Below are 13369 nucleotides of genomic sequence, written 5' to 3'. Positions count from 1 at the left end.
ACATTACAAGCTGATGGGCTTCTGAAGGCATGATGACATAGGAGACTTCATGAAGTGAGAAGCAAAAGTTATTGGCTTGTTGCATGAAGATGATTACAGGCAGTGGTGTCTTGATGGGGCCAGACACACACTGAGCTGAGACTCACCACAGCACTGCATTTTACATAATTTCTGACGTGACATCTTCCCTGCACACTGTGAGGCACACTGGTGCTCACCACATCATAAACAGCAGTTGGTGCAGCACCGTGCTGTGGCCACAGGGGGCAGGGAAGAAGCACAAAAAATCATTTAAAATGACACTGCTGCGTGCAAGCATGCCGTCCTTGCCTCAAAAACACCACCGAGGGCCCAAGCTGCAGCCAAAGGTTCCCAAAAGCTTTCTTACAGCCAGAGAATATTGGATGCCTCACAGCCACACCATCCCACACTGCTGGCTACAGTCTACAGCTGAGGACACCAGGCGGGCTGCCTTGGTGCTCTTCAGCTGTGGCCTGTGGCTGCCGGCGGAATGGGATGGGTGGGGGGAGGCGCCCGGGCAGAGAGTCGTGAGCCGTGCTAAGTGGCCGGATGCCAACCTGAGACTTCCGGCTTCCTTCAGCAGGTCCTGGCCAATGTTTACATATTCTGGATGTCCTGTAGGGTGGCCTCCATGTCGGCCTGAAGCATCCTACTCTTATCTTTCTCAGCAACTAGATCGTCTGTGGACACAACATAAAACACACACATGCAGGTTACCAAAATAAAAACACAAACCAAAACTGGTGAATAACTCAAAATAAAAACCATCTACTTCTAATGAAACCATTCTAAAAACTAGAAAAGAAAACAAAAAATTTAAAACAACAAACACACTCCAAACATCAAAACATGCTGGTAGGTTTTTTGGGGGGTGGCACCTCACTGGCTCTGTCATGTGGGGGCCAGGAGGTGCCAGTGGGGCCGGGGGGAGGGACTGGGTCGTTGGGTCGTGCACAACTGGGGTCAAAGTCAGCCTGGGGCCTTGGGTTGTGATGCCACAGTGGGAAGAGTGTGCTGGGGGCAGTGTGGGGTGGTGTACTCCTTGGGTTTGCGGTCACTCAAATATGATCTTATGGTGGTGGTGGTGGTGCTGCTGCTCACACTTATTGATACTATTTGAACCTCCTGGACTGATCTCTTCACCAGAAAGTCTTTTTTCATCTCCCTCACCTCACTGTGGAGCTCAACTTCTGAGTCTCTTTGCTTTGAAACCTACAGTGTTGCAGCAGGTGGTGGTCTGGCAGCACATTCCTCAGATGTAGGGGTGAGAAGCACACTGCCCCAGCACATACACACACACGCCTTTCAGTGAGGCAACACTAGCCGGCACACCATGGCTGGCTGACTGGGACACCCGGTGCTGCCATGGTGTGTGCTGTGTGGCGTAGTGGTGCCTCTCCTGCCCTCCCCTGGCCCTGGCACAGGCTGAGGGGAGGGGGAGGGAGAGGCACCAGCCTGGCCTCAGGGGGATGTTAACCCAAGTTGGTAATTAACACTCTTGTAGTTAGGCAAAGTCAAATGTAAGGTCAGCTTGCTCACAAGAGGTCAAGTCAGGTCAAACTGCAGGTGTAGGAAAAAAGTGACGGGAGGTATTACTAAGAAAAGACAGGAGGGGGAAGGGGGAGGAAGGCAGATAAAGTCTTCACTCCCTGAGACTTGTGCCCTCAGCCAGGCCAGCAGTAGTGACATAATGCCCTGAGGGCCTGAGGCAGGGCCGCCTGACTGGCTGGGGGCACGGCTGCGTTAGTGTGGCTGTATTCAGAAGGACGGCAGTAACTCGTTCCAACCGGAAGGAAAGAAAGAGATCGGCTCAGTGGCCGGGCCGTCGCGTGTGTGACCAAAGTCCGAACTGGGCTGGCCTTCTGCGGTACCCGAGAATGTCTGTTGGTGTGGAACTCACGGTGGAGAGTTGACGGGCGATCTGGGTGAGGGCACTGAACACTGGGATGGCATGCAGGGCAGGGCATGGGGAGGTAGGAGGTAGGAGGAAGGATGAGGGAGGAGGGGGAGTGGTGTAGGAGAGCGAAGGCATCAGCCTCACCCTTTGTGTTTTAATGCAAAGCCAGCTGGTGTTATGGAGTGGGAAGCAGCAAGTGCCAACCCACGGTGTTTAGGAGCACACAGAGGTGGTGGAGGGAGAGCTACAGGTGGTGGTGGTGGTGTGGGGTGTGGCCAGATGTGGAGTGCAAACTTCCACAGGTGGCAGGGCAGGGGAGGGGCATTGAGGGGGTGAGGGGGGCTACATCAAAGCATCCTGTCCTGTTGCCACAAGCTGCTGTGCACCGGGTCAGTGCGGGGGAGTGGCAGCGGCAGTGTGCTGTGGGACAGACATTGTCCTGCCGTGCCGAGGTGACAGCGCTTGCCAAGCAGCGAGGCAGACAGGGAGGAGAGGCCTTGAGGAGGGTGTACACCCAGGGGTGGCCACATGCCACCACAGGGGAGCAGTGGCTCAGGGATCAAAGTAACATGAGGGAGGGAGTGGCTGGGTGTGTGAAGGACAAGAGGCAGTGGGGGAGCAGGTCCTGTTGGGTCAGTCCTGCCGTTGTCGCAGTTCATCCTGGTCTTCTGAGTCTCCTTGGGGGGATTTTGACTCCCTCTGCCCCTCCCTGGCCTGCTAGTCACACCAGCAGGGCAGGGAGCAGGCAGTGAGGGAGGGAGGGCCGGGGGTTCAGGGTGGGGGCAGCAAGGGGCCGCCACTACAGCTGTGGCCTCAGTTACACTAAGCAAGACCTGCCGGCCACCACTCGTCCCCAGCCGTGTCCCGCACTGCCCGGCCCACACATGGCCCGGGGAAGGCATCCAGCACACTGTGTGGTGGTGCCTCCCTGGAACAGCATGGGGCAGGGCGGGGCGGGGCAGGACGGGTGGTGTGGGCGCATGGGGGCGGCAGGCCTGGCATCACTAGCCTAGAGTAGTCTACGCTGCAGCACTGCTAGCTAGCACCTCAACACAACAATTATTAACCTTTAAGGGGGCACAGTTTGTTTGATTTATTTAACTAAGCAATGCATTGAAATAAATGATTTATCAAGAATATTACAAAATAAAAAATAAACTGCAGAGCAAATATGAACTTGAAGAGGAAATATTATTATTAATTAACTTTTATTGAAATAAACAAATCACTTAAGAGAAAGAATTAAATTAATGAAGATTAAGATTAAGATTATTACATTTAGAGACAAACGAAAAACATGAATTACAGAGTGTGAGTGTATTAGTCTGGGGAGCGTTGCCTGTGCAGCGCCTCGAGGGGGCCAGAGGGGGCTGGGGAAGGGGTTAGGACGGCGTGGCACACACGCTGCCGCTCCCCGCCGGGGGGCGGCAGTCTGTCCTGGGGGTCGGCGGCGCAGAGAAAATAATAACAAAGCAGAAAATAAACCAAAAATAAGCAGGTTCCCTTGAAGAGGAAATATTACAGCATGATGGCTGGCAGCGAGAGAGAGAGAATGTGGCGAGCCAATGGTCTGGTGCAGGGTTGTGGTGGTGACACAAACAGTAAGATGCCAATGAGGTAATGAGACGCATGGTCCTTCATGGTGGTTCAGCTAACACTAGTACCAATGAACAATATTGTCTGCAATGAAGGCAGTTTCTCCAATCTCTGGGTCTCCGTGGTGGAGTGGGGGCTGTGTACCGGTGGGGGGAAGGGGGTGATGTGGTGTCAGGCCTACAGCCTCGCACCTCTGTCCTTTAGTGACGTTTGGAGGGGCCGCGCGTGAGGGGGTAGCCGAGATAGTGATGGTGCCTCTACAGGGAGCAAAGTGTAGTGAGGCAGTGCAGTGATGCCGAGACAAGTGGACTCGTACGAGCAAACTTTGAGCTGTGGAGACGTCGCACCAAAAACCAGCACTACTAAATTATTCTCCTAACATAGCAAAGTGAAATTTTAAGTGTAAGGAAGTCTGAAAGCTTTTAATCTCTCACTCAAACAAGGAACACTGGATCCCCTTAACAGGAAGAGCAGGGAAGGTTACATGACGCAGTATTGAATGAAGCCTTCACACCTTCATACCTTCCAAGTGAGTGACTCAAGCAAGTGGCAATTTGAACAGTGCCTTACAGGAAGTGACTGCACAGGGAACGCTTCAAGGGGACAATTTCCTCCCACGATTCAAGAGAACCACGAGGGGGAGAGGGGCAGCCAGGGAGGGGAAAGGGAGGGTGGGGACAGCGAACCCACTGGACAATGCGAGGTACGGGAGGGGGGAGGGGGAAGGAACTCAGGACGGCACCAGACGTCAACACTCATTCCTGTGACACTCAACCTGGCCGTGGCAAGCAGAGGCACTCGTAACACCTGTGTGAGCCGCTGCACAGGTGACACCACTGCCTGCATCACCACCACCACCACACCACCACTGTATGTGTTCAGATTACCTCCTTAAATGCTGAGGTAAATCTAAGCAGGTGGTGGTGGTGATGGTGATTCAGCAGTGGTGGTCTGTGTGTGTGTGTCACAAGGGTTATGGTGCATGCGAGAGAGAGAGAGAGAGAGAGAGAGAGAGAGAGAGAGAGAGAGAGAGAGAGAGAGAGAGAGAGAAATTTATGTAGAAGATAAAGAAATGACAATATAGGAAAAAAATAAAGAAGAGGAGCAAAAAAGGAGGAAAAAGAAAATAGAAAGAATCAAGAAAGAAAAAGATAAGAAAGAGAAGGAAACGAAGAAAGAACAAGGGAATGAAGACAAAGGAAAAAGAAAGAAAAGAAAAGAAAAGAAAAGGAAAGGAAAGGTTTGAGTGTCACAGGAAGGTCACCAAACGAAGGGTTGTCCGAGTATACAAGGGACAGTTTGGGTTACGAATGACAGTCCACAGCGACGAACATTAAGACGAGCCACGCATCACGAACGCCGGTGTGGGGTACAGAGGGAGACTGGCGGCGGACAGGAGTGTGTGTGTGGAGGGATGTGTTGCTTGGTGTGTGGCAGTGCAGTGGTGTATATGTGTGTAATTTGAGACAGAAATAGACAGAGAGACAGGCAGAAACAGAGACAGAGGTACAGGCTAAGAGACAAAAGACAGAAACAAGACTGAGACACAGACAGAAACAGAGAATGTACTGTGTGTTGTGTATAGTGCTTGCCAGTGTCTTTGTATGTCAAGAGAGAATACATATACATCTGCTGCATGTCTAGGTAAATGCGTGTTTGTGTGTGTATGCATGTGTGAGTGCCTTTGTGCGTATGTGTGTGTATGTGTGGGTAGGACGTTGCCGCCATGCCCACGAACGTACCTTCAAGCCTGTCGACCTCCTTCTGGAGCTTCTGCACAGACCTTTCAGCGAACTCAGCACGAGCCTCAGCCTGCAGGAAACAGTACACAGGTCAGCAGGTCAGCGGGGCACCAGGGAGTGTGAGGATATGTCCAGTATTTCATTAAACGGCACAACAAGGTGGGTGAGTGACCTAACACCGACACACTAGTGGTTAGGAGTGTGGCGCTACAAACACTGCAGGGAACTCTTATCACTGTTGCTAAAGGCCAGAGATGACTAGCCAGGTTCTCAAGCATTTTTCTTTTGGATGAGGTAAAAATTTTGTTAATCCATCACTAGAACCATGAAAAATCACTCTTAAGAACCTGGATAGCTTCAACTGGGGCCTTTAGAAACAGTGGAGGTGTGGTGCAGCAGTGTTCAAGGTTAATGGACCCTAACACTGCCCTGCCACTCAAACAGGCCCTTTCACAGCCCTGCCTGGCATCCTGGGAGACCTTGACACTCCAAGCTATCCACGCAGGACTGCTGGGACCAAATTCAAGTACAGGGCAGGCTTCCAAACAGCTCCTGCAGTGCCTGGCCACCGAGTCAACCGATAACACCCATAAATGATGCAGAGTAGTAATGGTAACCAGCATGCAAGAGTAGCAGTGGTAGTAGTGGTGGTGGTGACAGCCTCCAAGGGCAAGACTGTCTGCTACACTTACCTGACGTCACTCCCAGGACAGCACTCACCAACACCAAGACCCCCCAAAGGTCACCTCAGCAGCACAGCAAACCACCAGTGTGTTCTGCAGCCTCCTCAGTGCAAGAGAATAGACAGGCACCCAAAACAGAGAACACAGGCACCAGAAAAAGAGGGAGATTAGGAGACAGATACCCAGATAGACAGAACATAGCATCACCCCTTCATTCAAAGCAGGACAGCCAGTCATTCAGGTGGGATGGAGAAGGAACAGGATGGGCAGTGGTTAGGCAGTGGTGAGGGAGTGAGTGAGGGTTTTGCATACCATAAGGTAGTGTGGGAGGCAAGGAGCAGCAGGATGTGGGGGTGTTACAGTGTCATCCCAAGCATACAGGTGTGGTTAGGTGGTTTCTCTTCTTTGGATCTACATTACAGGGTTTGTTGTTCCCTCAATGTGTGGAGAGGGGTGTCTGAACCATGAAGGTCAAAGAAGGCCCCAGGTTAAGGTCGTGGTGGGTTAGATGTTCTGATGCAACCTTTTTGATGTGGCAGGAGAGAAAGATATTGGTGCTTTGATGCAATCCTTTTCTGGTTAGTTTGAGGTGAGAGGAGAGAGGAAACGATCTCAGGTGAGGAGAGGGAGGAGTGTGAGGGGAAGGACAAGGCAGGACGGACAAACCTCTCTCATACGGTGAGTCAGTTCCTTGATCTGCTCCTCAAAGTTATCCTCCCTCTGAGCAGCCTAAAACGAGAGGTAGGACAGGTGAGGGAGGAGGACAAGGCTGGGAACACCTGCTGAGGGCACAGACACACATACACACATACACACCCCACAGGAAGGAACGAATGCTGGAATCAGAAAACAACGCCACAAACTCCTGGAGGGAAATCGACACCCAGAGGAACTGACAGCGTACGGAGGCACGGAGACCAAGAAAAGCCACGGAGGGAGAGACAAGGGAGGCAGAGCAAGGGATGGATGGATGGAGGGGTGGATGGAGGCGGCCAAGTGCACCGGTTACCTCTCTCAGGCTCTGGGTCAAACTCCTCAGCTGGTTGTCCATCAAGTCCTCCTTCTGTGCAGACTGTGGTGGTGGTGGTGGTGGTGGTGGTGGAGGTGTGTGAGGGAGATACACTGTGAGTTAGTGAGTACATCAAGGGGAGAGAGTGCTGGGGGGGGTTAACCATCCAATGAGGGAGAGAGAAGACACAGAGGTGAACCGGGAAACAAGAGAGAGAGCGAGAGGTGTTAGCCAGACAACAGGTGGAGGAGGACAGGACAGGCCGGGCTGAGACACTAGTAGTACCTTGTGTTAACACCAAGTAAGTAGTAAGTGGTAGTGCACTACACACGCACACCACACACACACGCGCGCACTAACACGCTATGCTGCGCTGGGCGGCGGCGGCAGCGGTGGGGCACAACTGAGGATGCCCCACACACCACACACACACAGGTTACTCTCTAAGTGCTAGACTGATGAACATGTGTGCTATTAGATAAGACCATTCCAGGGGGGCCGGGGAGGGGCATTGGGGTGCGGCTGGGGGGGAGGGGGGCTAGTAAACGCTAGTTAACGCACAACAGAGATTAATGAAAGAGACACAGATTTAGGGCGGCACACTTGTCCGTACCGCCTTGAGCTTGTTGGCCAGGGTCTTGATCTGTTCCTTGTAAGTCTCCTCACGCTGGTTGGCCTGTGGACGGAGGGCGGGTTAGGGCACAAGCTCTCCCTCTCTCACTCACTCACTCCATCCCTGTTGACTTGTTTGGTGCTTGTTACTGCGATGCATTCCTCAGAAGTCTTCAGTTTGTTTTCTTTTCTTCCTTGTCTTGGTTTTCATTTTCTTGTTGCTTGTAGTTCATAATTTCCTTGGCTTGTTTTCTTCTCTTTCTCTCAAAAACACACACGCACGCAAGTATACAGTGTTCAAATACATACATACACACACGCATACGTACATAGGCAAATGCATCAATAGAAGAACCTGTAGTGGAATTAAGATGCTGCAAGAGAAGTGGATTATATTCTCACACACACACACACACACACACACACACACACACACACACACCTTGAAAGAGCAGCCACACATACACATACACAAGTCACTCTCGTACTTTCCCTCTCCATCTTACTCTCACAAACTCAACATTCACTCACAATAGATCTTAACCACTTCCTCAAAGCACACACACACACACACACACACACACACACAAAAGCAGTCACCAAATTCTTTCTATCTTCAATCACACACACACACACACAGCTTCCCTCTCTCTGTCAGCCACACCAACACACTAAGGGCCAGCTCACCTTCTCCTCAGACACTTCCAGGGACTTCAGGTTGTTGCCCACGACCCTCAGCTCCTCCTCCAGCTCCACAATCTTCCTGTAAGGTTAAGTAATGCATCAGCTCCTATCCGTGGTGGTGGTGGTGGTGGTACAGTTACTCTCTCTCTCTCTCTCATATCCTCTATTTATCTTCCTGTCTTTATTTCTTTATTCTTTCTTGTATTTATTTTGTCTGCCTAGTTTTTAGTACTGTAATTCTTTCTATTCTTAATTCTTATGGTTTTCTCTTCTCAGATACACAAACACCTTTTTTTTTTTCTCTCTAATACAAATACTACTACTGTTCTCCTCTTCCCCTTGTACTGACAGGCTTCGTTTTGGTCTCTATTAGTGTTTTTGATGTGGTTTTTAGCTCTCTACATATTTCTACCTTCAATCTTCACTCATTCTTTTCTCAGACACAAAAAAACAATAGCATCTTTAAGTCTTTCCTTCTCTCTCTAACCTCAAGCAGTCTATCTCTCTGTTTTCATTAGTATCTGAAACCCTTCACTATTATGACACATTTTCATATTCTGGTGACTGTTTGGTGATTTTATACAGCTTCAGAAACTTAAGTGGGGGATTAAAATAGTGAGGAATCTGGCCATTAATCTTCTGACCTCCATAGACTCTTCCTAATGTCTAATCGTACTCAAAACTCAAGGTAAAAATGCATCCCAGTACTGAAGGGGTTAACCTAATACTGTTCAGAAAGACCTATTTAGTTTCTAGTAGAGTTATCTTTACCTAATTATACTTTCAAACACTCCCACACTCACTCACTCTCACATTCCTTCCCACAGTAAATATTAAACATCACCTGCTGTAATTCACCCACATAACCATTTCCTCTCCCTCCGAACCCCCTCCTCCCTCTCCCTCTCCCTTTCTCCCTCCTATCTCCAGAGCCCTTCCTGTGTGGTATGAAGGGCCCAGTCATAACAAGTGTGTGTCCCCATCATTGCAACACACCCTGCCTTGCTTCACACACTCTTACTAATGCCCTGCTGAGAGAGAGAGAGAGAGAGAGAGAGAGAGAGAGAGAGAGAGAGAGAGAGAGAGAGAGAGAGAGAGAACTAACCCACCCACCCACCCACTCACAGAAGCACACCTCCTCAAAACCCCACTAATTTAATCCCCCTCTTTTTTCGAGCCTAATCTGAGCTCTCAATCTTCTGACAGACAACTTAATCTGTTCCCAGCCAACCTTTGCCACTTCCTGTCTGCCTCCCTGTGTCTCCAAGCCTGCATGATAGTGTTAATAGCCTTATCTCACCCTGGCCACTCCTAGTCACTGATTAGATAAACTTGCAGGGAAAGAAATGAAGGAAGGAGGAAGATCTTGAGGGTTGGGGAAACTGTGTGTGTGTGTGTGTGTGTGTTTCAGGAAATGACAAGGTTCAAGTTTGTTAGTGTGTGTAAGAATTACCTATACTCTGAAATGCCTTGCTCTCTCTCTCTCTCTCTCTCTCTCTACTATTTTCTAAGGCCACAGAGATGACTAGCTGGGTTCTAAAGAGTGTTTCTCCTGTTCACAAAGCAAAGACCTTCTTAATCTGTCACTGGAACCACAAAAACACCCTTCGAAACCCGTGTCACTTCAACTGCAGCCTCAGAAAAGTAGTCGTGTGTGTGTGTGTGTGTGTGTGTGTGTGTGTGTGTGTGTGCGTGTGTGTGTGGCGTTGTGCAGTTATCATTGCTATACTAACCTTGTGTTTTGAAATATTAACCCTTTCAGTACCAGGACGCATTTCCCTATTCATTCTGGTGACTATTTGGTGATTTTGTAGCTTCAGAAACTCATGTGTGGGATTAAAATAGAGTCAACAGGGCAGAGAAATAAATAGAATACCTGTCTAATTAACCTGCGCACACACACACACACACACACACACACACACACACACAGCCCCAAAAAGCTAAATAATAAAAAAAATAACAACAATGCAAACTACAAACATGAAAACACACACCTGCACCATGCCAGAGAGAGAGAGAGAGAGAGAGAGAGAGAGAGAGAGAGAGAGAGAGAGAGAATGAAAATAAAATAAAGAAAAAAAGGAAGGAAGGAATAAATTTGTATATATTTACGAGAGAGAGAGAGAGAGAGAGAGAGAGAGAGAGAGAGAGAGAGAGAGAGAAAGGCGGGGTGACAGGCTTCAAACTCACCCTTCTGCCGCCTCTGCCCTCTCTTCACCCCTCTCCAAATCATTTTCCAACATAACACACTTGCGGGCCAGCTAGAGTAGTGGTGGTGGTGGTGGTGGGGAGGGTAGGACACAGGCAGGTCAGGTCAAGGCAGATCAGGCAGGCAGACAGACAGACGAGGACGTAACAAAAGAATCACTAATGTTACTGGTGATTGTGGTGGTGGTGGTGGTGACATGCATAATGGTGAATGGTGGTGAGTGGTGGTGGTGGTGGTGATTGTGGTCGTGTGTTCTTGCTTTCTCCTCCTCCTCCTCCATTAATTAAGGTGTAACACGAGGAGGAGGAGGAGGAGGAGGAAGAGGAGTCACTGGTGCATGGAAGAACAGCAGCTCACCACACACACACACACACACACACACACACAGTCATGCAAGAAGTGAGAATGAGAGGAAGAGAAATATAACCAATCTTCTCTCTCTCTCTCTCTTTCTCACTTCTCAACTCAGTGATCATTGCAAACTTATTAAAAAAAACAAAAACACACGAAAACATTATATAAAAAACACATCAGCAAATCATTAATAAATAAAACCAACATAGATAAATGAAATAAAAAATGCTACACTACCAAAATAAACAAATAAAAGTAAGTTATTCTTCCAGCAAACTCAGAGAAATTATTTAAAAAAGGGATTAAATTTAGTTATTCATTTGAGTCGAGTATAAATTTTGATGTACGATAATAAACTTTCGTACGGCAAAGAATCTCATAATAACGCACTTCAATTTAGATGTAGAGCAATGTTGAACTGATGTACGATGATTAACTAGTCCCATATAACAAAAATCTTACAAAAACAGCCTTAAATTATTTTGATGTAGATCAATGTTGAACTGATGTACGATGATTAACAAGTCTCGCATGACAGAAATCTCAAAAATATCCTTAAGTTTAGATGTAGAGCAATGTTGAACTGATGTACGATGATTATTAAGTCAAATATCATAAAAACACTTGAATTTTGATGTAGAGCGATGTTAAACTGATGTACGATGATTAACAAGTCCCGCATGAAAAAAATCTTACAAAAATACCCTTAAATTTTGATGTAGAGCAATGTTAAACTGATGTACGATGATTATTAAGTCAAATCTCATAAAAAAAAACCACTTGAATTTAGATGTAGAGCAATGTTGAAGTGATTTACGATAATTATAGTCCCGTATGACAAAAATTCTCAAAAAATGTACTTGAATTTAAATGTAAGAGCAATGTTGAACTGATGTACGATGACACTATTGTAAAAAATAAATAAATAAATAAAAAAAACCGTACGTGGAGAAACTGAAACATTAAATACGAGTGTGTGTGTTTGTGTGTGAGTGCCAAATGGTGCCCAAACAAGTGCGAGTGACTGCCAATGGTTGAAAAAAGTGACTGAAATGACTGAGTGCTGCAAGAATACCACAGAAAACCCAAATAAAAACACAGCATATCAGAACAGCATCGGCCCAGCAGTGCGTCTGTCGGAAAATAATAAAAAAAAAAAAAAAAAAATAGCAAGGATGGAAAATAAACTAAAAAAAAATTAGAGGGAAGCAAAGGAAACAGGTATTAGTTGTGCCAAAGTGGAGAAAGACAAAGTGGATACGGAAACAGTGCAAGAAACCACTAATGATGAGAATAACAATGGCAGTACGTGTTTCACTGGAGATAAAGAAAGATAAGAGATAAAATGGGCCAATATTGAGAATTATACACATACATTGACACTCTCTTTTTTCTTGAACGATAAAATTTGTAAAGTTTAAGATTAGTTTCATCATTTTGTTTCCTTTACTGAAAAATTGAGTGTGTGTGTGTGTGTGTTGAGATATCCACCCCAGAGAGAGAGAGAGAGAGAGAGAGAGAGAGAGAGAGAGAGAGAGAGAGAGAGAGTAATCTTATCAATGCTAGATTAGACAGTGGTGGTGGTGTCGCTATCTCCAACACACACACACACACACACACACACACACACACACACACACACACACGGGTGCAAACATCAAAACACAAACCAAAAAGAAATAAAAAGGAAAATCTGGAAAGCTCACAAACATTTAGAGCGAGTGAGAGAATAGAGCGAGTGAAAAAGTGAGCGAGTGGCAAATTTTCCTCACTTTCTCTAATCTGAAACCCCCGAGAGAGAGAGAGAGAGAGAGAGAGAGAGAGAGAGAGAGAGAGAGAGAGAGAGAGAAACAACAAACACACCCCAACACTTACCCACCCACCCACCCACCCACACCCTCGCTCGCCCTCTCCTCTCACTCACTCTCCCTAACTCTCCCATTACGTACGATTCTCCGCTCTCGGCACGCTCCTCAGCCCTCTCCAGGTCAGCTTCAACCATGGCCAGCTTACGGGCGACCTGAAGTAGTGGTAGTAGTAGTAGCAGAGGTAGTGGTAGTAGTAGTAGTAGTAGTAGAGGTGGTGATGGTGGTGGTGAAGATTAGGAAGGGAGGGAGAATGAAGGGAGAAGAGAGAGAGAGAGAGAGAGAGAGAGAGAGAGAGAGAGAGAGAGAGAGAAGACGGTAGATATACAATTGAAAGATAAGCAAAAGCAAATCCAAAGAAAGAAAGAAAGAAAGAGAGAGAGAGAAAAAGGGATAATAATAATAATACAAATAAGAAAACGAGCGCTGAACTATGGAAGGGAATAAAGAAAGTAAGTTATCTCTAAAAGGGAATGTGAAAGCTTATGAATAGAGCTAGCTTTCATTTTCTCACTTTTCTTTATAGAGATAATGAAAACAATTACAATATTAGTAAAAGATGCACAAGAAACCGTATTAGAGAGAGAGAGAGAGAGAGAGAGAGAGAGAGAGAGAGAGAGAGAGAGAGAGAGAGAGAGTCACGTTATTAAATTTAGATTAGGTAACAACACACGAGAGAGAGAGAGAGAGAGAG

At 47.4% G+C, this 13369-nt stretch overlaps 1 protein-coding gene across 35 annotated transcripts in view; it reads right to left on the bottom strand.

Annotated features, from left to right (window-relative positions):
* The window catches only part of LOC123515485 (tropomyosin), a 46307-nt gene that overhangs the window by 3495 nt on the left and 29443 nt on the right, over positions 1-13369 (bottom strand). For 12 of the 35 annotated variants that reach the window (XM_045274312.1, XM_045274287.1, XM_045274279.1 and 9 more), the window contains 4 exons: positions 12760-12830; positions 8248-8323; positions 7562-7624; positions 5257-5326 (listed from right to left, as the gene is read on the bottom strand). In XM_045274312.1, the coding sequence (XP_045130247.1) occupies positions 5257-5326; positions 7562-7624; positions 8248-8323; positions 12760-12830 (280 nt within the window). Of the gene's footprint in view, positions 1-578; positions 702-5256; positions 5327-6605; positions 6669-6948; positions 7012-7560; positions 8003-8184; positions 8324-10437; positions 10509-12759; positions 12831-13369 lie in introns of those variants that run through there. The other 23 variants (XM_045274388.1, XM_045274150.1, XM_045274128.1 and 20 more) reach the window with 10 other exon arrangements.

The sequence above is a fragment of the Portunus trituberculatus genome, chromosome 5 (genome assembly GCF_017591435.1).
Source record: "Portunus trituberculatus isolate SZX2019 chromosome 5, ASM1759143v1, whole genome shotgun sequence".
In the NCBI taxonomy this organism is placed as follows: domain Eukaryota; kingdom Metazoa; phylum Arthropoda; class Malacostraca; order Decapoda; family Portunidae; genus Portunus; species Portunus trituberculatus.
Note: the sequence above shows the minus strand (reverse complement) of the source record. Positions and strands in the feature narration are given on the sequence as shown.